Below are 24,149 nucleotides of genomic sequence, written 5' to 3' on the forward strand. Positions count from 1 at the left end.
CTCTCTAGTGAATAAGAGACGAGGTAAAATTGACTTGGTGTTTCCAAGCGATTTCCCTGCTGTATTTATAGACATAAGTGCGCTATCTACATGGTCTGTGCGCGTGAGAAAAGAAGTACATGTTGGAAAAAAGAAGCATGCTGCGGACTGCGTAGAAGCGTGGATTTCTCCTAAGCGCCCTTGGCACGGCATCTTGGCGCGGCATCTCGGCATAATAAGCGCCGAGGTCACGTGATCAAAAAACAAAAGATATAGAGTCCGTAAAAAATACTAAAAATAATAGAAAAATCGGGCGATTCTAATGGTATATTCAAGGAGGTTGTAACATTGCCCCCCCCTTAAAGGCTCTTGGCGGCGTCACAAGCCTTTCTGAGTCTTGCTTGGTTGAAGCGCTTGATCTCTTCTTGGCTATGCTCCAATAGCTCCTCTGGTTCCCATGAAATGTCCTCCGGGCCGTATCCTTTCCATTTTATCAAATAGAACCATTTTCCCCGTTGGCGTTTAGAGTCAATGATTTGTTCAACTTCGTATTCTTCTTCCCCTTCTATTGTCTCAGGGGGAGGTTGTTCTGGGAATGGTTGACTGGGTGACTCGTGGCTTTTTGATAGTAACCCAACATAGAATACGTCATGGATTTTTAGAGTCTCTGGCAGTTTCAGGCGGTAGGCGTGACTGGAGATTTTTTCTATGACCTTGAAGGGACCAAGGCGTTTTGGGTCCAGCTTATTTGAATTGGTTCTAAGGTCCACGTTCTTTCCATCCAGCCAGACTTTTTCGCCTATTGAAAACTCTGGTATTACTCCTTGACTCCTGGTCATACGTTCCTTACTCATTTGGAGGGCTGATTCCGCTTCTTTCCACTCCCGGGCTAGTGTATCTGCTACCGCGTCTGCTTCTGGAACGTTGGCTGGTACGTTGGACGGGTTCATGACTGGGTTTTGTCCATAGACAAGCTCAAATGGTGATTTCCTGGTTGCTGCATGTTTGGCATTATTGTATGCGTATTCTGCCAATGGTAGCCACGCGGCCCAATCAGAATGGTCAGCTGCAACGTATGAGCGCAGGTAGAACTCGATAAACTGGTTGACCCTTTCCGTTTGTCCGTCTGATTCTGGGTGGTAAGCCGAGGAGAATGCTGGTCTGACCCCAAGTCGCTGATATAATGCCCTTAAGAATTTTCCTGTGAAGGTAGTTCCCCAATCTGAGATGGTTTTGACAGGTAGACCATGGAGTTTCCAGACGTGAGTGATGAACAAGTCAGCAAGACCCTTTGCGGTGACCTTTTTGGAAGTTGGGATAAAATGCCCAAACTTGGAGAAGGAGTCAATTACTACTAAGATTGCGTCGTGCCCGTTAGACTTGGGAAATCCTGTGATGAAGTCGTAGGAAATTGTGTGGAACGGGAAGGGGGGAACTTCTAAGGGTTTCAAGGCAATGACAGGGGCGTGAGCGCGGCGATTGGCTTGGCAGGTGGGACAACATTCTACCCATTCCTTGGCGGATGACTTCATACCCGGCCACCAGTAGTTGCGGCTTAGGAGCTCAAGGGTTCTTTGCTGTCCAGGGTGCCCTGCCAGGGGTGAGTCGTGGAATTCCTTGAGGAGTCGTTCCTTCAGGGATTCCGAGTCTGGGACAACTAGTTTACCGCGGTACCAGAGGAGGTCTTCTTCCCAGTCATAATCTCTGTATGCCTTACAAATTGTGGGGGGAGCGTTGTCCGCATCTTCTGTGAGGAATTGGATAATGGGATCAAGGGATGGGTCCTCCCTAAGCTTGGCGCGGATCTCCGTGGCAATTTCCAGTTCTTCTTCTGACGTGTTGGCAAAGACTTCTGCTGGCAACATGACTTCTGGCTCTGGTGTCATATCAATGTAATCCGACCTTCTGGAGAGAGCATCCGGTTTCCCTGATTGTTTCCCTGGGCGATAGTGGATCTCAAAGTTGAAGTCGCTCAGGAAAATCCGCCAACGCGCGTGCCTTCTGTTAAATGTCCGTGCCTGCATCCAATATTCCAGGTTCCTATGATCTGTGAAAACCTGGATTGGTCTGTCCGTTGCTTCTAGGAAGATCCGCCATTCTTCTAACGCCTTGATTATGGCTAGGAGCTCCTTATCATGGGTGTCATAATTAGCCTCAGCGCCAGAGAAGGATTTAGACATGTAAGCCACTGGATGTAAGCGGTTATCTTCTCCTCTTTGACTAAGAATTGCTCCCATGGCTACCCCTGATGCATCTGTTTCCAGGTAATAAGGAAGTCCTGGATTGGAATGGACCAAGACTGGTGATTGGGTGACAAGGGTTTTTAGTTCCTGAAAGGCAGCTTCCTCCAGGTTACCCCATGACCAAGGGGTTTCCTTTTTGGTGAGATTATGTAGAGGGCGTGCGACGGAGCTGAAGTTGGGAATAAACCAGCGGAGGTAATTTACAAAACCCAGGAAGGCTTGGACCTGTTTGACTGTTTTGGGGGTAGGCCATGACGTAACTGCCTCGATTTTCTTCTGATCCATGGAGAATCCTGCAGGTGAGATGACAATTCCTAGGTAGTCAACCGTGGTTATGTGAAAATGGCATTTGGACAATTTACAGAATAGCTGGTTCTTCATTAACCAAGACAGAACTTCCCTGACGTGGGTAGGGTGATCCTTAGGGTCTTCTGAGAAAATCAGGATATCATCCAAGTAAATGACCACTGTGACGTCAATGAGATCTTGGAATAGGTCGTTCATAAAATGTTGGAAGGCGGCCGGGGCATTAGTGAGACCAAATGGCATAACCAAATATTCAAATAGCCCATATTTAGTCCTGAACGCCGTCTTCCATTCATCTCCTTCCTTGATCCTGACGTTATTGTACCCCCATTGCAAATCCAGTTTAGTGAACAGTTTGGCGTTTCTGAGTTTAGCCATGAGGTCGTCCTGTCTTGGTAAAGGGTATACGTTCTTATGGGTAACGTCATTCAGTTTTCTGTAATCAACGACTAGCCTGAGGGATCCGTCTGCCTTCTTTACAAACATGACCGGGGCACCTGCCGAGGAGGTACTAGGGCAGATCTTGCCCGTTGCCAGTTCCTCATCAATGTGTTGTTTCAGTGCCTTGGATTCCGCGTCCGTCATGCCGTAAATGGGCCCAGGTGAGAGTTTGGCGTCTGGTAATAGGTCAATGGCTATATCATACTCCCAATGGGGGGGCAAGACTTTGAACTCTTCTTCCCCAAAGACTTGAGCAAATTCGTGGTATTGCTCAGGTAAATTGGCTAATGGGTCTGGATTGGCCTCTTCTTCGGATGCAATTTTGGCTTGGTCTGGGAATGAGATTACGCCAGAGGACCAGTCGATGAGTGGGGATTCTTGGGTGAGCCATGTCATGCCTAGTATAGCTGGGGTATTGCCAATAGGGCAGACTAGGAAGGGGACGGAATGGGGATGGCCGTTGGCCAAGACCGTGAGTTGTACCTGGTGCCATATGCGACCAGTCTGGGATATTGTACCATCCAACATTCTCACTACTCGTGGATTTTTGAGTAGGGTTTTTGGTATTTTATATTTTTCAACTATGGCGGGTGATATGAAATTGGATGTTGCGCCAGAGTCTATCAGGGTTTTGAGGGGTTCCGTCGGGTGGTTATGCATGATTAGATCAAGATATAGCAAAGGTTTTTTATTCGAATCTAGGGCTAGAGAGACAAATTCAAAATCCAAATCTGATACATGCACATCTAATCTTGGGGCCAGGGGCTTGACGGTAGTCCTTGGCCTTAGTCTTTTCCCAACTTGACATCCTCAGCAACCTTAGCCACCTCCTTGACTGTGGCTTTCCATCCGTTGGGGCATTGTTTGATGCCATGCCCTTTTTGCCCACACTTGACGCAAAGACCTGATGCGCGGCGACAATCCCGTTCTTCTGGGGTGACATAATTGGGGTCCTTGGACAGGCGGACCCTGGTGGTGGTAGTGGAGGTGGCCACGGTGGCCGGGGACTTGGCTGGTGCCTTTTTAGGGCGATTCTCCTCGTTTTTGCGGCGGATGTTGTCAATTTTGATAGAGGCCGCGAAAATTGCCTTGAGTTCATCAGGAACACTATCCTTGGTTGATAGCAGTTCCTTGACTTTCCAGTGGAGACCGCGTGTGAATTGGGCAATGTATGCCTCCTCATTCCAGTCAAGTTCCGCCATAAGATTGCGGAATTCTGTGACATACTCAGCCGTAGTTGTGGTCTGAGTCAGCGCGGCAATTTTCCTGGCAGCCGCCCTTTTTGCGTCAGGGTCTGCAAACGCCTCCTTGAATTTGGCCGTTAAGGCCAGGATAGTGGTTGGCGGGTTACCCTCGCCCTTGATAATGGCCCCTATGACGGGGAGTGCCCAATCGGCTGCCTTGTCTGTCATGTGGTAAAGAATCCACACAACCATTTGCTCCTCCTCGTCAAATTGGTCCCTGTGTAGGGCCACCCAAAGCAGCATACGATCCAGCCATTGTGTGGCCTTGCGACCCCTGGTGTCTCCTTTATATGGGTTGGGGAGGTCCATCTTGGGCCTTTTTACGCTGGACCCTGCGTCAAAGGGGGTAAGGGAACTGAGTGATCGCCTAGGCGTTCCCTGAGGCTCTTTTTTGGGCCGCCTTGGCTCCTCTTCTTCCTCGGAATCAAACCCTGTTCCTCTTGAAGGGCGGAAGGGGGCTTTGAGCCCAGGCCTAACCGTGCCTGGAGTGAGGGTTTCCCCTCTTGAGTGGGTAGGAGGGGTAATAGGCCCAGTCGATGGGCCAGGCTTGGTTTGGGCTCCGCCCTGGTCTTTGTCACCAACAATGTTGTTGGTTTCCTTGCATATGGCAACAAGCTGTGTGATTTGCTCGCTTTGTGATTTGATTTGGTCCTGCAAGGACCCAACAGTGGCTGTGAGGGCTGTGATAGCCTCGAGGAGAGTGGTAAGGGACGGCTCAGGTTCCATCCAGGGCAAGTCTCGCGGAGTGGGAGATGTGCTGCGAGAGGCCGGTAGGGAGTGGGTTGGAATGGAGCGTCTAGAGGAGCGGCTGGAGGGACGGGAGTAAGGGTGTGGCGCGCCAGAGCGTGTGGTGGGAATGGTGGAGACGGTGTGGGGGAGTAGTGCCTATATCAGGACTTATGAGCGGTTTTTCTGTAGTATACTGGCGCTAAACCCTTGCGTCTAGTACCTAGCGTTGGACTGTCCCTACAACAAATCAACAGACCTGGCGGTCGTGATATGGGCGGGTTTTCAGCAAGCGGGTATTTCAGCGGTCTAGGGTTGCTTGACTACTGAGTTCCGGCAAAACTCAGGGTATGCGGGCGATCAGAGCCTGTCAGCCTTATAGCAATTTGGTACTACGTGGGACCGACGCTAGTTTGATTATTAATAGCAAAAGGCGAGTCCGTTCACGTGATTTCCCTTGTGCTAGTACTGGAGGTCCTCTTGTTGTCGATCAAAGCCTACAGGAAGTCGATTTTACAATGTCGTACGCCACTGTAAGGTGGGTACTCGCTAGTGGTGGGCGCTTAAGGCCGTAACTACTACAGACACTGCTTATGTAATCTACTTATCTAAGGCTAACTAATACCGCTTAAGGCAGTCTTCTACTAACTACTGATGGCAATGGGGCCTGAGGCCTGGAGGTGTGGTAGGTCAAGTAAAGGGGTGAGTGTTACTGTTACTACTGGGGGCCGGCTACTTAGCTGGCTGGTTACCCTCTCTAGTGAATAAGAGACGAGGTAAAATTGACTTGGTGTTTCCAAGCAATTTCCCTGCTGTATTTATAGACATAAGTGCGCTATCTACATGGTCTGTGCGCGTGAGAAAAGAAGTACATGTTGGAAAAAAGAAGCATGCTGCGGACTGCGTAGAAGCGTGGATTTCTCCTAAGCGCCCTTGGCACGGCATCTTGGCGCGGCATCTCGGCATAATAAGCGCCGAGGTCACGTGATCAAAAAACAAAAGATATAGAGTCCGTAAAAAATACTAAAAATAATAGAAAAATCGGGCGATTCTAATGGTATATTCAAGGAGGTTGTAACAATAAGTATACATTGCCAGAAATAGACTTACAGTCAAGTAAGTTACTTCCCCAGTTGGCATCAGAGTAGCTGACTTCTCCAAATCTGGCTTTGGCCTCCAATTGCTAATACAAGAGCCCAAGGAATGATGTTCCTTTAAGGTAACATATAACTCATTTGATTGCTGTCACATGGGCAGGACCATAGCATGTTGTGAATTGAGCTAAATGGGTGACTGCATAAGCAATATTGGGCCATGTACATAGTGCAGTGTATAGCAGCTTACCAACAAATATGCTGTATGGAAATTTTGGTTTAATTCCATCATATTGTGTAAGTTGCACATTTGGTGTCCCAGATGTCCTTAAGGGCTGTCTAGGTAGCAGGCACTTGTGGCTGTATAGACTTGTGAGATAACTGCATAAGGCAGAGGAGGTGCTACCTACAACAACAAACCAACTATCTATGGTGACCAAGGCTGTAAGGGTGTTGACCAGCTATGTATGTACAGTGGGAAGCCACTTAAGGCAGAGTAAGGCTAAGTACTTAGTAGTTACTGGGCTGTAAGGCCCTTGTACAACAATGTGATGCTGTTGTAGACACAATCAATACCACGGAATTTATTCCAATTTTCTCGAATTTAAACAAAGGCAAACAGACTAGATTTTCAGTCACATGACATTGGCGCTTATATCATATGCTAAGTGCCAAGCCACGTCCCCCTCTGCGCTTATTCAGTACACATAGCCACCTCCACCTATGACATCATCATGACACATCAGAGACATGTATACATGAGTAAGGCCAACTGCAGAGCAGGGTTCTTATTGGTTATAGTTTTGCATATTATTCATTTGTAATTAGTTTCCCCTGGAATATATAAGGAGGCCAACCAACCATGGTAACACCCAGGTCAATTACCTCTTGTTGCTTCACTCATTGTACACAGGGCCTTATAGCCTGGGTTCACTCAATTACTACATAGACACATTGCCTTAGGCATTGCTACCGCTGTATATACATAGTTTGCCAGCACCCTACAGTGTCTGGTCATTGTAGTTAGTAGTCTCAACATTGTAGGATAGCCACTTGCTGCCTTACATGGTACTCACTGTATTCCCACACAGCCACAAGTGCCTGTATCCTCAACATCCTTACAGACATCTAGGACACTAGGTAATTGACCTTAAGTTGGTTGCAAACCATGCCCACCACTTAGTCCAACAACAAGAAGGCCCCCTGTACTAGCACAAGGGAAATCAGGTGATCAGGATTGCCTTTTGCTGTCAATAATCAAACCAGCATTGTCCCCACCTAGTACCAGATTGCTATAAGTGTCCTGGACATGGTCACATGACCAGTACAAGTGGTTGCATGCTGGCCCAAGCCCAAATTTGGGGGGTAGCAGGTTGTCCTAGACGTCCGTAAGGGGCGTCAAGGCAGCGGGCGCTTGGGGCCGTATGTACTAAGTAAGGAACCGCTTAAGGCGGTGGGGTTTACTACCTACAACAACAAACTTCCTAACTACGATGACCACGCGCTATAAGGCGGCGGCAAACTACGTATGTACAGTGAATCCGACGCTTAAGGCGTGTATCTAAGTGCTTTACTGGACTATAAGGTCCTTGTACAGTTTGGGGATGCAACAAGAGGTAATTGACCTGGGTGTTACCATGGTTGGTTGGCCTCCTTATATATTACAAGGATGAACTAATTACAAATACAATATATGCAATACTATAACCAATAAGAACCCAATCCGCAGCCGGCCTTACTCATGCATACGTGTCACTGACGTGTCATAGTGATGTCATCAGGTGGAGGTGGCTACGTATGCTTGGTAAGCGCGGATGGGGACGTGGCTTGGCGCTTAGCGTGTGATATAAGCGCCAAGGTCACGTGATTGAAAAAGTCGTTCATTTGCCTTCGTTTAAATTCGAGAAAATGGGAATAAATTCCCTGGTATCGATTGTGTCTACAACACTGCCCCCCCTCTAAGGGCCTTGGCGGCGCCGAGGGCCTTTTCCTTCATTTCCTTTTCGAATTTTTTCAGGATTTTTTCGGCGTTTTTGAGGTTTTCCCTTGGTTCCCAGGTATTCTCCTCTGACCCATAGCCTTTCCATTTAACCCTAAAAAACCACTTTCCATTCCTATTTTCCATGTCCGTGATTCCTTCTACTTTGTATTCTTCCTCCCTGTCCACAGTGACCGGGGGCGGCCGGTTTTCAAACGCGCGTTTATTGTCCCTTTTCACCTTTGACAGCAATCCCACATAGAAAACGTTATGGATTCTCATGGATGGTGGGAGTTCCAGGCGATATGCTCGGTCGGAGATCTTTTTGGTTATTTTGAAGGGTCCTAGCCGTTGTTCCGTTAGCTTGGGACTCAGGGTTTTTAGCTTCACATTCCTGGCGTCTAGCCAGGCCTCTTCCCCTTCTTCAAAACTGATTGGTTCTCCTGTTTCTCCGGCTGTCATGCGTGTTTTTGATTGCCGGAGCGCTGCCTCTATTTCCCGCCATTGCGATTCCATCTGGGAGGCTATGTCATCTGCCTTGGGGACGTTGGTAGGGACATTGCTTGGTGTAAGTGAGGGTTCCCATCCATGTAGTGCTTTGAACGGAGATTTGCCGGTACTACTGTGCACTGCGTTATTGTACGCAAATTCCGCCATAGGTAACCATTTGACCCAGTCCCTTTGGTTATTCCCTGAATAAGCCCTTAGGAAGTGCTCGACCGTGGGGTTTACCCGTTCTGTTTGTCCATTGCTCTGCAGGTGATAGGCTGAGGAGAAGTGGGGGTCTATCCCTAATTGTTTGTACAATGCTTTGAGGAATTTGTTATTGAAGACCCTTCCTCGATTGGATATTGTCTTTTCAGGCATTCCGTATTTTTTCCAGACATGTTGCAGGAAGAGATCTGCCAATTTGGGAGCTTTTAACCTTTTAGAACATTCCACCAGTATTACGTATTTGGTGAAACTGTCCACAATGACCAGTATAGAGTTGTAAGCTCCGTCCTTGGGTAGATCAACAATCATGTCATAGGATATGTGTTGCCAGGGGCGGGACAGCAGTTCTAACGGTTGCGGGGGAATGGGGGCGTACTTTGGTTTGCGGATTTGTTGGCAAATTTTGCAAGAGTCTACGTGCCAGTAAGTATCTGCGCGGATTCCGGGCCAATAGTAGTTTCTAGAGACTAATTCCAATGTTTGTTGTCTACCCGGGTGCCCGGCCAGAGGGCTGTCGTGGAATATGCGGAGTAGGTCTGTCCGCAGAGTCCCGGTGTCTGGTACCACAATCCTTCCCTGATAGAAGAGTAAGCCTGCCTCCATTTGGTAGTCTTTGAAAGCTCGTTTGATGGAAGGTGGGGCCTTTGACTCATTCTGTAGGAATTGGAGTATTTCCTCCAGGGATTCGTCCTGATCTAAGGATGCTTCGATCTGGCGTTGCAGCTCTTTTTTGGGTGTAATTAGGGCCACATTAGCAAATACAGGGTCCGGTAGCATGGTCTGTGGCTCTGGCAGGATGTCGGCGTGATCTGATCAGCATGATAGGGCATCCGGTTTGCCGGACTGTTTACCTGGGCAGTATACGATATGGAAGTTATATCCGGCTAGCAGCAGATGCCATCTGGCATGGCAGCGGTTGAATGTACGGGACTCCTTCCAGTATTCCAAGTTGCGGTGATCGGTGAACACAGTGACGGGGTGTAAGGTTCCTTCTAAGAAGATACGCCAGTATTCAAAGGAGCGGATGATTGCCAGTAATTCCTTGTCATGTGTATTGTAATTCAGTTCCGCGCCTTTGAATGATTCTGACAGAAACCCTAGGGGGTGTAGGCAGCTGTCTTCCTGGCGTTGACTCAATATGGAACCCAGTGCTGCGCCGGAGGCATCTGTTTCTAGGAAGTAAGGCTTGGTGGGGTCGGCATGGCAAAGTACAGGGGCGTTTGTGATAGCATCCTTGAGTCCCTGGAAAGCTTCTTGTTCTCTGGTATCCCATTTCCAAGGCGTGTCCTTTTTTACCAAATTATGCAACGGTCTGGCTATGTGGCTGAAGTTGGCAACAAAACGGCGGAGGAAATTAGCAAACCCTAGGAAGGACTGCACTTCCTTGACCTTGGTAGGTGTGGGCCATTCCTGAACTGCCCGAATCTTGAGCTTGTCCAGACTAAAACCTTTGTCTGACACGATAATTCCCAAGTATTCCACCAATGTGACATGGAATGTGCATTTTGACGCCTTGCAGAACAATTGGTTGGCCATTAACTGCCGTAAGACCTCATGAACATGTTGGGTGTGGGTTGCGTCATCCTTTGAGTAAATTAGGATGTCATCAAGATAAATGATGACGCATACATCCAATAGGTCCTTGAATAATTCGTTCATGAAGTGTTGGAATGAGGCAGGGGCGTTGGTTAAGCCAAAGGTCATGACAAGGGACTTGTACAGGCCATATTTAGTGCGGAACGCGGTTTTCCATTTGTCGCCCTCCTTAACGCGGACATTGTTGTAACCCCATCTCAGGTCTAGCTTGGTGAAGATCTTGGCACCACGGAGCTGGGCCATGAGGTCATCTGGGCAAGGTAACGGGTACATGTTCTTCTTTGTCCAACTATTGAGGCGGCGGTAGTCAACTACAAGCCGACGGGATCCATCCTTTTTGGGTACAAACATGACAGGGGAACTGATTGACAATTTGCTGGGGCAAATCTTCCCCGCCTTGAGTTCATCCCTGAGCCAATCCTTGAGTGTGGAGGATTTGGCATCAGTCATGCTATATAACAGGGAATTGAGGGGCCCTTCTTCCGTTAGTTCGATGGCAATGTTGTAGTGCTGATGGGGGGGAAGCTTGTTGAATTCCTCCTCTCCAAATACTCTAGCACATTGGTGGTACTTGGAGGGGATTCCTTCAAGGGGGTTCTTGTCTGCTTCTTCTTCCTCGGCAATAGCTGCATGTTCCGGTGGGGTGCAAGGGAAGGAGAGGGTGCGGGAATTCCAATTGATCTTGGGGTTATGAGCCTCTAGCCATTTGATTCCTAAGATGGCGGCGTGTGACCCAGTATTACAAATCAGGAAGGTTTCCGTCATGCGTTTACCATCAAATAGGAAGGTTAGGTGGGCCTTCTTCCAAATCTTTCCAGCCTGGGGGCTCGACCCATTGAGCATAGTTACGGTGCGTGGTTGAGGAAGATCTATGAGGGGTAAGCGGAGTAGTTCCGCGGTGCGAGGGTGGAGGAATGAGGAGGTGGTGCCTGAATCTATCAGGACTTCTATGGTTTCCGCTTGTTTATCTGGTGTAATAGAAATGGTGAAAAGTGGGGAGATTCTATTCAAGCTACTTGATATATTACATATTTCTATACACCCAGAGTCCTTGGGGTCCTTGCGCGCGGCAGCAGGTACCCTTAGTCTTTTCCCGATACGGGTCCAGACTCTTTGCCAACCTTGGCGGCTTCTTTTTTGACGCCTTCCTCCTTAGGCGTGGCTTTCCAGCCGGTGCGGCATTCCGCAAACTTGTGGCCTGTCTTGCCACATTTGATGCATAGGCCTTTGGCCCGGCGGCGGTTTTGCTCCTCCTCGGAGACAAAATTAGGATTGCTAGAGAGGCGTCCTGGTCTTGTGGCCTGTTGGCCAGTACTTGCCCCCCTATTGGGGGTGGAGGAAGTTCCAGACTTACTACCCTTAGGCGGGTGGCTGGCACGCTCCTCACGGAGGGCGTTGTCGATGACCAGGGCCGCGTTCTGCAGCTCTAGGAGGGTGGCTGGGTGTCGCTCACGGGTGGCAATGAGGCGGCTTACTTCCCAGTGGAGGCCACGTGCAAATTGCCCACGGAGGGTGGCGTCGTTCCAATCCAGGTCCATGGCAATGGTCCTGAATTTTGTGATATACTCAGCACAGGTGCCTGTCTGAGTGAGGTGGGTGATTTGCCGCTCCGCGGCCCTTGTGGCGTCCGGGTTCCCGAATGCAGCCAGGAACTCCCTCCTGAAATCCTCAACCGTTTGGATGATGGCCCTGTGGGACCCTAGTTGGTCAAGGTGGGGGTGAGCCCATGCTCCTGCTGTGTCCTTCATGTTCATTAGAAGGAACAAAAGCACCTCCTGATCCATTGGGAACATGCGCTGGTTAAGGCAGACCCATGCCATCATTCTTGTGAGCCATTGTTGTGACTCATTACCAATCTTCCCCGTGTAGGCGTCGGGGTGATCCACCTTGACAGGGGCTTGGTATGCGGCTACTGGAGCCGCTGGTAGAGAGGCAACGGGGGAGCAGAGTCTGATAGGCAAAGGTGGAGCGGGAGTTTGGACTCTTGGGGGGGCCCGGACAGGGGTTGGTTGGGCGAAGGTGATGGGAGGTTTGGTAGGGTTGGCCCAGGCAACGAGGGGCGCACTAGGCGCTGGAAGAGGGTCGGCTTTGGATAGGGGCCTGGGCGTGGCTTTGATTGCCGGTGGTTTCCGGTCTTCTGGTGTGTGGGGCTGGGGCCCATTGCTAGCCTCAATGCGAGTGAGGGTTTGGTCAACTGCTCCCATCCAGTCTTGGGCTTCCTTGCTGACTTCCTTGATTTCCTTGAGTTCCCGCTCAAGCCGGATGACTTGGTTTTGCAATCCCAGGAGGAGGGAGATTGCGCGGCTGAGGGATATTTCCCCGTAGACCTCTGGTTTGAGGCTCCCTGACTCATTGGCGGTTGCCTGAAGAGTGGGTCCCAACTCTCCTTGATTGAGAGGGGATTGGGGACGAGCGGTGCTCCGGGAACGGGTTGCCATTTCATGAGGGTATGAACGGCCCTGGTGGGAGGTGGCGCGTTGGGAAGCGCGGGAGGAAGCGCAAGAGGGGGTGCGTGATGTAATGGTGGGCAGGGTAGGGGGTGATGGGGGCTGTGCAGCCAAGGGTGCCTGTATCAGGACTTATGGGGCGCTTTATTGTACTGGCGCTAAGAGCTTGCGTCAACCGCCTAGCGTTGAACAGTCCCTATTGACCAATCAACTGCCGTGTACGGGCGTGATGTGGAACGGGCTTTCTGCAAGCGGGTGGATCTGCTGACTAGCTCCGCTGACAAAGGGTGCGGTGACCGGTGGTAAGCGGACAATTGGGATCCGTCTGCCTTATAGCAATTTGGTACTACCTGGGGCCAACGCTAGTTTGATTATTAATAGCAAAAGGCAAGCCCAATCAGGTGATTTCCCTCGTGCTAGTACAGGGGACCTTCTTGTTTGTTGGGACTGAGTAAGATGTGCTTTGTGGGCACGGTTTGCAACCGACTTAAGGTTGATTACCTAGTGTCCTAGACGTCCGTAAGGGGCGTTGAGGCAGCGGGCGCTTGGGGCCGTATGTACTAAGTAAGGAACCGCTTAAGGCGGTGGGGTTTACTACCTACGACAACGAACTTCCTAACTACAATGACCACGCGCTATAAGGCGGCGGCAAACTACGTATGTACAGTGAATCCGACGCTTAAGGCGTGTATCTAAGTGCTTTACTGGACTATAAGGTCCTTGTACAGTTTGGGGATGCAACAAGAGGTAATTGACCTGGGTGTTACCATGGTTGGCTGGCCTCCTTATATATTACAAGGATGAACTAATTACAAATACAATATATGCAATACTATAACCAATAAGAACCCAATCCGCAGCCGGCCTTACTCATGCATACGTGTCACTGACGTGTCATAGTGATGTCATCAGGTGGAGGTGGCTACGTATGCTTGGTAAGCGCGGATGGGGACGTGGCTTGGCGCTTAGCGTGTGATATAAGCGCCAAGGTCACGTGATTGAAAAAGTCGTTTGTTTGCCTTTGTTTAAATTCGAGAAAATGGGAATAAATTCCCTGGTATCAATTGTGTCTACAACACAGGTGTAATCATGGGTTGTCAGCAGAGGAATAATAGGGCTCTATGGCTTAGTGGTCAAGCTGGTTCAATTCCGGCTAGTTCTATTTTCCTCTGTTTATGACAATAAGGCAGACAGGTTCTAATTGTCCGCATACCACCAGTTGCTGCACCATTTGTTAGCAACCCTAGACAGCCAATCCACCCGCTTGCAGAAGCACTGCCCCACATCACACCCATCCACAGCAGCTGATCAGGGTAAGAACTGTCCAATGCTAGGCCAGTTGAGGCAAGGGTTTAGCATACACAAACAAAAAAGTGCTCGTAAGTCCTGATATAGGCATCTACCCCACACACACTCTACCCCACACACACTCTACACCATTACCTCCTGCACTCCCCCTCAATCTTCCTCTTGGGTATCCTCCCACGCTGGACGCTCCCACCCCACACACTCAATGGCAACCTGCTCCTGGCCACCCTCTTGAGCCCGCTCCCCTGTTGATCAGGGACAGCTGGAATCCCTACTTCTGCCAGCCTCCCCTGAGCTTGGCAAAGTCTCTCTTGAACAGGTCATCCACCTACTCTGGGGGCTCCAATCCCAAGTCAACTGCATTGAGCAGACCCTCTTGGAACAAACAGAAATTAATCAAGAGGTTCACACCAACATTGAGAACATCTCATAAACCATCAATGTTGTCAAGGATGGGCTTGCCCAGCTCCAGCTTACCCAGGGTCCACACACCCCAGAAGATCAAAAACCCCCTGCAGTTGAGGAAACTCCCTGGGCCATGCCCAAAGCCAAGCCTATTGGCAAGGCTCAACCATTCCTTGGGGCCCCAGCCCCCATCATCTCCACAGGGGTCCCAAGGTGCAACCCCCTTTCACTCTTCAACCCCTACCTGTCCTCTTCCTTCCCTTCAGGACCAGCTCCTGCCGCCCCTGCAGCACCTCCAGCAGCACCCCTTATCACCCCTGCTCCACCTCCAGTCCCCTCCACTGTAAAAGTGGACCACCCAGAAGCCTTCAAAGGCAAGATTGGCTTGGAGGCCAAGCAATGGCTGACATGCATGTTAGCCTGGGTATGCCTGAATCAAAGGCAATTCCCAATGGACCTGGAGGTCCTCTCCTTCCTCCTCATGAATATGATGGAGACCAGCAGAGCATGGGCCCATCCCCACTTGGACCAGCTAGGGTCCCACTGCGCACTCATCCAAACTGTGGATGAATTCAAAACCAAGTTCCTGGCTGCCTTTGGCAACCCAGATGCTACCCAAGCAGCAGGGTGGAAGATTACTTCCCTCACCCAAACCAGCACTTGCACCAAATATATTACTAAATTCTGCACGCTACAAATGGAACTTGATTGGAATGATGCTGCACTCCGCAGCCAATTTGCGCAAGGACTACACTGGGAAGTCCAAAGACAGATTGCCACAAGGGAGAGGCAACCACGTACCCTGAGGGAGCTACAAGATGCTGCTGTTACAACCTCCTAACTTATACCATTAGAATCGCACGATTTTTCTATTATTTTTAGTATTTTTTACGGACTTGATATCTTTTGTTTTTTGATCACGTGATCTTGGCACTTATTTATGCCAAGATGCTGCGCCGAGATGCCGTGCCAAGAGTGCTTAGGAGAAATCCACGCTTCTGCGTAGTCCGCAGCACGCTTCTCTTTTCACATGTAGGCTTCTATTCACACACACACAGACCACATGTAGTTAGTAGAATTGTCTATATATACAGCAGGAAAATTGCTTGGAGACACCAAGTCAATTTTACCTTGTCTCATACTCATTGAGGAGGATACCCAGCCAGCTAAGTAGCCGGCCCCCTTAGTCACCAGTAGCGTCCCCTCTACCTTACTCACCACACCTCCCAGGCCTAAGGCCCCCTTGCAGTAGCATAGTAGTAGTAGGCCGCCTTAAGCGGTATTAGTATAGCCTAGTTAGATAGTTAGATCACCTCTGTCAGTAGTAGTACGGCCGTAAGCGCCTGCCCACTAGCGAGTACCCAACCTTATAGTTGGCGTACGACATTGTAAAATCAACTTTCTTGTAGGCTTGATTGACAAACAAGAAGACTCCTAGTACTAGCACAAGGGAAAAAACCGTGATTGGGGCTACCTTGTGGGACATAATAATCAAAAGTCCCCCACCCCCACATAGTACCAAATTGCTATAAGGCTAACAAGTCCTATTGTCCGCGTACCACGAGTTTTGCCAGAACTCTGCAGTTAGCGACCCTAGTCAGCTGAATTACCTGCTTGCAAAAAACCCGCTTGTATCACGATTGCCAGATCTGCTGATTCATTGTAGGGATTGTCCAACGCTAGGTATTTGACGCAAGGGTTTAGCGTAGACACACTGCGTAAAAACCGCTCATAAGTCCTGTATCAGGCACCTTATCCCCCCACGCCGTCTCAGAAATTCCATCCACACGCTCTGGCATTCCTCACCCCTACTCCTGCCCTTCCAGTTGCTCCAGTCGCCGCTTGGTTCCATCCCATTCCCAACCACCCACTTGCAGCCCATCTCCCACTTTGCAAGACCTGCAAAGAATGGAACCTGAGCCGTCCCTTGGCGCTCTCCTTGAGGCTATCTCAGCCCTCACAGCCACCGTTGGGTCCTTGCAGGACCAAATCAAATCACAAGGTGAGCAAATCACACAGCTTGTTGCCATATGCAAGGAAACCAACAACCTTGTTGGTGACAAGGACCAGGGCAGAACCCAAACCAAGCCTGGCCCATCGACTGGGCCTGTCACCCCTCCTACCCACTTGGGAGGGGAAACCCACACTCCAGGCATGGTTAGGCCTGGGCTCAAACCCCCCTTCCGCCCTTCAAGAGGAACAGGGTTTGACTCCGAGGAAGAAGAGGAACCCAAACGACCAAAAAAAGAGCCTCAAGGAACGCCTAGGCGATCCCTCAGCTCCCTCACCCCCTTTGACGCAGGGTCCAGCATAAAAAGGCCCAAGATGGACCTCCCCGACCCTTATAAAGGAGACACCAGGGGACGCAAGGCCACACAATGGCTGGACCGCATGCTGCTCTGGGTGGCCCTACACAGGGACCAATTTGACAAGGAGGAGCAAATGGTTGTGTGGATACTTTACCATATGACAGATAAGGCAGCCGATTGGGCACTCCCCGTCATAGGAGCCATCATCAAGGGCAAGGGCAACCCGCCAACCACTATCCCGGCCTTAACGGCCAAATTCAAGGAGGCATTTGCAGACCCTGATGCCAAAAGGGCGGCTGCCAGGAAGATTGCCGCGCTGACTCAGACCACAACCACAACAGAATATGTCACGGAATTCCGCAATCTCATGGCGGAACTCGACTGGAACAAGGAGGCGTATATTGCCCAATTCACGCGCGGCCTTCACTGGAAGGTCAAAGAACTCCTGTCTACCAAAGACAGTATTCCCAACGAATTAGAGGCTATCTTTGCCGCCTCCATCAAGATTGACAACATTTGTTGGGAGAACAAGGAGAACCATCCCAAGAAAATCCCTGCCAAGTCCTTGGCCACCGTGGCCACTACCTCCACTACCACCACACAATGGGTCCGCCTATTGGAAGACCCCAATTATGTCACACCGGAGGAAAGAGATTGCTGCCGCGCATCAGGGCTATGCGTTAAATGCGGCCAAAAGGGGCATGGGATTAAGCAGTGCCCCAACGGGTGGAAGGCTACTATCAAGGAAGTAGCAAAGGTAGCCAATGAAGTAGAGTCGGGAAAAGAATAAAACCAAGGATTACCGTCAAACCCTTGGTTACAAAAAATGCGCCCATAGAATCTGTTGTTTCGGAATTTGTGTTGTAGACACACTCAATGCCAGGGATTTTATTCCCATTTTCTTGATTTTGAACGGAGACAAACGGACAACCTTTTCAATCACGTGACTTTGGCGCTTATATCATACGCTAAGCGCCAAGCCACGTCCCCATCCGCGCTTAATCAGCATACGTAGCCACCTCCACCTATGACGTCATCATGACACGTCAGTGACGCGTATGCATGAGTAAGGCCAACTGCAGAGCGGGGTTCTTATTGGATTATGTATTGGATATTGTACATTTGTAATTAGTCAAACCATAGAATATATAAGGAGGCCAACCAACCATGGTAACACCCAGGTCAATTACCTCTTGTCGCATCCCACCACTGTACAAGGGCCTTAAGCCCAGTAACCTACTTAGTCACTCAGTACACACCGCCTTAAGCGGCCTCCTTGTTGTAGTTACATAGCTGGTCATTGCCCTTACGGCCTTGGTCACCGTAGTATAGCTGGTCGTCGTTGTAGGATAGCTTGCCACCGCCTTACGCGGTTCTTCACTTAGATACACCTGGCCGCAAGCGCCCCCCCCCTCCTCAACGTCCTTACAGACGTCTAGGACACTAGGTAATCAACCTTAAGTTGGTTGCAAACCGTGCCCACCAAGCACACCCTACTCAGTCTCGACAAACAAGAAGGTCCCCTGTACTAGCACAAGGGAAATCACCTGATCGGGCTTGCCTTTCGCTATCAATAATCAAACTAGCGTCGGCCCCAGGTAGTACCAAATTGCTACAAGGCAGACGGATCCTAATCGTCCGCATACCACCGGTCACCGCACCCTTTGTCAGCGGAGCTAATCAGCAGATCCACCCGCTTGCAGAAAACCCGTTCCACATCACGCCCATACACGGCAGTTGATTGGTCAATAGGGACTGTCCAACGCTAGGCGGTTGACGCAAGCTCTTAGCGCCAGTACAATAAAGCGCCCTATAAGTCCTGATATAGGCACTCTTGGCTACACAGCCCCCATTCTCCCCCACCTTGCCCACCATTACTTCCCACACCCCCTCTTGCGCTTCCTCCCGCGCTTCCCAACGCGCCACCTCCCACCAGGGCCGTTCATACCCCCATGAGATGGCAACCCGCTCCCGGAGCACCGCTTGTCCCGCGTCCCCTCTCAATCAAGGAGAGTTGGGACCCACTCTTCTGGCAACCGCCGCTGAGTCATCAGGCCTTGAACCCGAGGTCTACAGGGAAATCTCCCTTGGATGAGCAATCTCCCTTATCTTGGGATTGCAAAACCAAATCCTCCGACTTGAGCAGGAACTCAAAGAAACCAAGGAGGCAACCAAGGAAGCCCAAGACTGGATGGGAGCAATCAACCAAGCTCTCACTTGCATCAAGGCTAGGGGTGGAGCCCCACACACACCAGAAGACCAGAAACCTCCGGCAGTCAAGGCCACGCCCAGGCCCTTACCAAAAACCAACACTGTTCCAGCGCCTAGTGCGCCCCTCATCTCCTGGGCCAACCCCAGTAAAGCTCCCCCCACCTTTGCTCAACCAACCCCCGTCCGGGTCCCCCCGAGAAGCTATACTCCCCCTCCGCCTTTGCCTATCCGACTCCGTTCCCCCCAAGTCCCACAACCAGCGCCCCCTGTAGCCACTTACCAAGCCCCGGTCAAAGTGGACCACCCTGATGCCTATACAGGGAAGATAGGGAACAAAGCCCGCCAATGGCTTACACAAATGTTGGCATGGGTACGTCTAAATCAACGGATGTTCCCCACGGATCAGGAGGTTCTGTCGTTCCTCCTCATGAACATGAAGGACGTAGCAGGAGCCTGGGCTCACCCCCACCTTGATCAACTTGGGTCCCACAGGGCCCTTATCCAAACAGTTGACGAGTTCAAAACGGAGTTCTTGGCTGCATTCGGGAACCCGGATGCCACGCAAGCCGCCAAGCGGCAAATCACACAACTTACTCAGACAGGAACCTGTGCTGAGTACATCACAAAGTTTAGGACCATTGCCATGGACCTAGACTGGAACGACGCCGCCCTTTGTGGGCAATTTGCACGTGGCCTCCACTGGGAGGTCAGCCGCCTCATTGCCACTGGGAGGTCAGCCGCCTCATTGCCACTCAAGAGCGGCGCCCAACTACCCTCCTGGAGCTGCAGAACGCGGCCCTGGTCATTGATAACGCCCTCCGCGAGGAGCGTGCCAGCCACCCGCCTAAGGGTAGTAAGTCTGGAACTTCCTCCACCCCCAATAGGGGGGCAAGTACCGGCCAACAGGCCACAAGACCAGGACGCCTTTCCAGCGACCCCAATTTTGTCTCCAAGGAAGAGCAAAACTGCCGCCGGGCCAAAGGCCTATGCATCAAGTGCGGCAAGTTGGGCCACAAGTTTGCGGAATGCCGCACCAGCTGGAAAGCCACGCCTAAGGAGGAAGGCATCAAAAAGGAAGCTGCCAAAGTTGGCGAAGAATCTGGACCCAAATCGGGAAAAGACTAAGGGTACCTGCTGCCGCGCGCAAGGACCCCAAGGACTCTGGCTTGTGTATCGAATTTTGTAACATATCTAGTAGTAAAATATCACCCCTCTTCACCATTTTGATCACACCAGAGAAAAAAGCGGAATCACTAGAAGTCCTGATAGACTCAGGCGCCACCTCATCCTTTCTCCACCCCCGTACCGTGGAAGCACTCCGCCTCCCTCTCATAGATCTTCCCTCACCCCGCACCGTTACCATGCTTGATGGGTTGAGCCCCCAGGCTGGCAAAATTTGGAAGAAGGCTAATCTAACCTTTTCCTTTGATGGCAAACGTATGACAGAGACCTTCTTAATTTGTAACACAGGGTCTCACGCAGCCATCCTGGGACTAAAATGGTTAGATACCCATAACCCAGATATCAATTGGAATCAACGGACTCTCTCCTTCCCTCACGCGCCACCAGAGCATGTAGTCATTGCTGAAGAAGAGGAAGCTGATCAAAACCCCCTCGAAGGAGTTCCCTCCAAATACCATCAATACGCCAAGGTATTTGGAGAGGAAGAGTTCAACAAGCTACCTCTGCACCAGCATTATGACATTGGGATTGAGCTAACGGAAGAAGGCCCCTTGAATTCCCCACTGTATAGCATGACTGACGCCGAATCCGCTACACTCAAAGATTGGCTCAGGGATGAACTCAAGGCAGGCAAGATCCGCCCTAGTAAATCTTCCATCAGCTCCCCCATAATGTTTGTACCAAAAAAGGATGGCTCCCGTCGTTTGGTTGTGGACTATTGCCGCCTTAACAATTGCACCAAAAAGAACGTCTACCCGCTTCCCCGTCCAGACAACCTCATGGCTCAGCTCCGTGGTGCCAAGGTTTTTACTAAGCTAGACTTACGCTGGGGTTACAACAACGTACGGGTAAAAGAAGGTGACAAATGGAAGACCGCTTTTCAAACTAAGTACAGCCTCTACAAATCCCTGGTTATGACCTTTGGCTTAACAAATGCACCTGCCGCCTTTCAGCATTTCATGAACAAGCTATTCAAGGATTTACTAGATGTATGCGTCATTATTTACCTTGATGACATCCTGATATACTCTAAGGATGACGCATCACATACACTCCACATTCACAAGGTCCTGAAGCAACTAATGGAGAACCAACTGTTCTGCAAGGCGTCCAAGTGCACATTCCACGTCACCTCTGTGGAATACCTGGGGATCATTGTCTCAGATAAGGGTTTCAGCCTGGATAAGCTCAAAATCCAGGCGGTACAAGAATGGCCGGTTCCTACTAAGGTCAAAGAAGTCCAATCATTTCTAGGATTTGCCAACTTCCTTTGTCGTTTTGTCGCCAACTTTAGCCACTTGGCCAGGCCATTACATAACCTGGTCAAGAAGGAAACACCGTGGAAGTGGGGTACCAAGGAACAAGAAGCCTTCCAAGGATTAAAGGTTGCCATCACCAACGCCCCGGTCCTTTGCCACGCCGACCCTTCCAGGCCCTACTTCCTAGAAACAGATGCCTCCGGCGCAGCTTTAGGCTCTATACTCAGTCAACAACAGGAAGACGGCCGCTTGCATCCACTAGGATTCCTATCAGAATCTTTCAAAGGTGCCAAACAGAATTACGACACCCACGATAAGGAGCTCTTGGCAATCATCCGTTCATTTGAGTACTGGCAAATCTTCTTGGAAGGAACCCTTCACCCCATCACCGTATTTACCAATCACCGAAACCTGGAATACTGGAAGGAGTCCCGGACATTCAACCGCCGCCATGCTAGATGGCACCTATTGCTAGCCAGCTACAATTTCCAGATTGTGTACAGGCCCGGAAAACAATCGGGGAAACCAGATGCCTTATCACGTCAATTGGACCACGCGGATGTTCCACCAGGACCCCAGTCCATGCTACCAGATCAGGTATTTGCCAATGTTGCCTTGGTTACACCGGAAAAAGAACTGCAACGGCAGATCGAGTCATCCCTGGATCAGGACAAGTCCCTGGAAGAAATCCTTCAGTTCCTGCAGAGCAAGTCCAAGGCACCCCCCTCCATCAAACGTGCGTTCAAAGATTATGAAATGGAGGCTGGCCTACTCTTCTACCAAGGACGAATTGTAGTCCCTGACGTAGGAACACTGAGAACAGACCTACTGCGTATCTTCCACAATAGCCCCTTGGCAGGACACCCGGGCAGGCAACGCACGCTAGAATTGTTATCAAGAAGCTACTACTGGCCGGGCATCCGTGCTGATACATACTGGCATGTGGATTCCTGTGAGGTGTGCCAACGGATTAGGAAGCCAAGATACACATCAATTCCCCCTCAGCCGCTTGAACTCCCCGTTAGGCCCTGGCAGCATGTGTCTTACGACATGATAGTGGATCTACCTAAAGACGGAAACACAGATTCAATCCTGGTAATTGTTGACAGCTTTACTAAGTACGGGATCTTTGTAAAATGCACCAAGAAACTCAAAGCACCCGAGTTGGCGGAACTATTCCTGGAAAACGTATGGAAGCGCCATGGCATGCCGGAAAAAACCATATCCAACAGAGGGAGGGTTTTCAATAACAAGTTCTTACGTGCCTTGTACAAACGCCTGGGCATTGACCCGCACTTCTCCTCTGCCTATCACCCCCAGAGCAACGGACAAATGGAACGCGTCAATCCCTCTATCGAACATTTCCTCAGGGCTTACTCAGGAGTAAACCAAAGGGATTGGACCAAATGGCTCCCAATGGCAGAATTTGCGTACAACAATGCCGTACACAGCAGCACGGGCAAGACCCCTTTCAAAGCCCTGTATGGGTGGGAACCCACCTTAACCCCGTCAAACGTGCCAACAGACGTACCAGAAGCAGACGACCTTGCCCAGACAATGGAGGAACAATGGAAGGAAGTAGAATCGGCACTCCGGCAATCCAAACAACAAATGATAGCCGGAGAAGGAGGAAGCCCAACGGAATTCAAAATTGGAGAAGAAGCTTGGCTAGACGCCAAGAATGTCAACCTCAGAACCTTAAGTCCCAAGCTAACGGAACAACGCTTAGGACCATTCAAGGTTATTGAGAAGATATCCGACCGGGCTTACCGCCTAGAACTTCCCCCAACAATGCAGATCCACAACGTGTTTTATGTAGGACTACTGTCTAAAGTCAAAAGGGATAGAAAGCGCGCCTTCAAGAATCGCCCTCCACCAGTCACTGTGGACGGAGAAGAAGAATACGAGGTGGAAGGGATCACTGATGCTGAAGAAAGAAACGGAAAATGGTTTTTCCAAGTCAAATGGAAGGGGTACGGGTCCAAAGAGAACACATGGGAACCCAGAGAAAACCTGAAAAATGCGGAAAAATTTTAGAGAGATACAAAAAAGATATGAGAAAAAAGGCCCTTGGCGCTGCCAAGGCCCTTAGAGGGGGGGCAGTGTCGTAGACACACTCGATACCAGGGATTTTATTCCCATTTTCTCGATTTTGAACAGAGACAAACGGACAACCTTTTCAATCACGTGACTTCGGCGCTTATATCATACGCTAAGCGCCGAGCCACGTCCCCATCCGCGCTTAATCAGCATACGTAGCCACCTCCACCTATGACGTCATCATGACACGTCAGTGACACGTATGCATGAGTAAGGCCAACTGCGGAGCGGGGTTCTTATTGGATTATGTATTGGATATTGTACATTTGTAATTAGTCAAACCATAGAATATATAAGGAGGCCAACCAACCATGGTAACACCCAGGTCAATTACCTCTTGTCGCATCCCACCACTGTACAAGGGCCTTAAGCCCAGTAACCTACTTAGTCACTCAGTACACACCGCCTTAAGCGGCCTCCTTGTTGTAGTTACATAGCTGGTCATTGCCCTTACGGCCTTGGTCACCGTAGTATAGCTGGTTGTTGTCGTAGGATAGCTTGCCACTGCCTTACGCGGTTCTTCACTTAGATACACCCGGCCGCAAGCGCCCCCCCCTCCTTGACATCCTTACAGACGTCTAGGACAATTTGTATCTATTGCCCTTGA

General features: G+C 50.2%; 7 protein-coding genes across 7 annotated transcripts; 3 read left to right on the plus strand and 4 right to left on the minus strand.

The window, feature by feature from the left end:
- Nucleotides 1–338: 338 nt before the first annotated feature.
- On the minus strand, nt 339–3,629 carry RhiXN_09647 (Retrotransposable element Tf2 protein; the record flags this gene model as incomplete). Its single annotated transcript, XM_043329463.1, has 1 exon — nt 339–3,629. The coding sequence occupies one exon, from the start codon at nt 3,627–3,629 to the stop codon at nt 339–341; it is 3,291 nt and encodes a 1,096-aa protein (XP_043182297.1).
- Nucleotides 3,630–3,754: 125 nt separating this feature from the next.
- On the minus strand, nt 3,755–6,079 carry RhiXN_09648 (Retrotransposon gag protein; the record flags this gene model as incomplete). The annotated part of the gene is made up of 2 exons (XM_043329464.1): nt 3,755–5,098; nt 6,050–6,079. 2 exons carry the CDS (start codon nt 6,077–6,079, stop codon nt 3,755–3,757), a joined length of 1,374 nt encoding a protein of 457 aa, XP_043182298.1.
- Nucleotides 6,080–7,972: 1,893 nt separating this feature from the next.
- RhiXN_09649 (Retrotransposable element Tf2 protein) lies at nt 7,973–11,164 on the minus strand (the record flags this gene model as incomplete). The annotated part of the gene is made up of 2 exons (XM_043329465.1): nt 7,973–9,534; nt 9,577–11,164. 2 exons carry the CDS (start codon nt 11,162–11,164, stop codon nt 7,973–7,975), a joined length of 3,150 nt encoding a protein of 1,049 aa, XP_043182299.1.
- Nucleotides 11,165–11,403: 239 nt separating this feature from the next.
- On the minus strand, nt 11,404–12,759 carry RhiXN_09650 (Retrotransposon-derived protein PEG10; the record flags this gene model as incomplete). The annotated part of the gene is made up of 1 exon (XM_043329466.1): nt 11,404–12,759. The coding sequence occupies one exon, from the start codon at nt 12,757–12,759 to the stop codon at nt 11,404–11,406; it is 1,356 nt and encodes a 451-aa protein (XP_043182300.1).
- A 1,855-nt stretch (nt 12,760–14,614) lies between these two features.
- On the plus strand, nt 14,615–15,322 carry RhiXN_09651 (Retrotransposon gag protein; the record flags this gene model as incomplete). Its single annotated transcript, XM_043329467.1, has 1 exon — nt 14,615–15,322. The coding sequence occupies one exon, from the start codon at nt 14,615–14,617 to the stop codon at nt 15,320–15,322; it is 708 nt and encodes a 235-aa protein (XP_043182301.1).
- A 1,067-nt stretch (nt 15,323–16,389) lies between these two features.
- Nucleotides 16,390–17,580, plus strand: RhiXN_09652 (Retrotransposon-derived protein PEG10; the record flags this gene model as incomplete). Its single annotated transcript, XM_043329468.1, has 1 exon — nt 16,390–17,580. The coding sequence occupies one exon, from the start codon at nt 16,390–16,392 to the stop codon at nt 17,578–17,580; it is 1,191 nt and encodes a 396-aa protein (XP_043182302.1).
- A 1,167-nt stretch (nt 17,581–18,747) lies between these two features.
- Nucleotides 18,748–23,479, plus strand: RhiXN_09653 (Retrotransposable element Tf2 protein; the record flags this gene model as incomplete). Its single annotated transcript, XM_043329469.1, has 4 exons — nt 18,748–18,858; nt 18,937–19,707; nt 19,734–20,087; nt 20,150–23,479. 4 exons carry the CDS (start codon nt 18,748–18,750, stop codon nt 23,477–23,479), a joined length of 4,566 nt encoding a protein of 1,521 aa, XP_043182303.1.
- Between the last annotated feature and the right edge of the window lie 670 nt (nt 23,480–24,149).

The sequence above is a fragment of the Rhizoctonia solani genome, chromosome 8, assembly GCF_016906535.1.
Source record: "Rhizoctonia solani chromosome 8, complete sequence".
In the NCBI taxonomy this organism is placed as follows: Eukaryota; Fungi; Basidiomycota; class Agaricomycetes; order Cantharellales; family Ceratobasidiaceae; genus Rhizoctonia; species Rhizoctonia solani.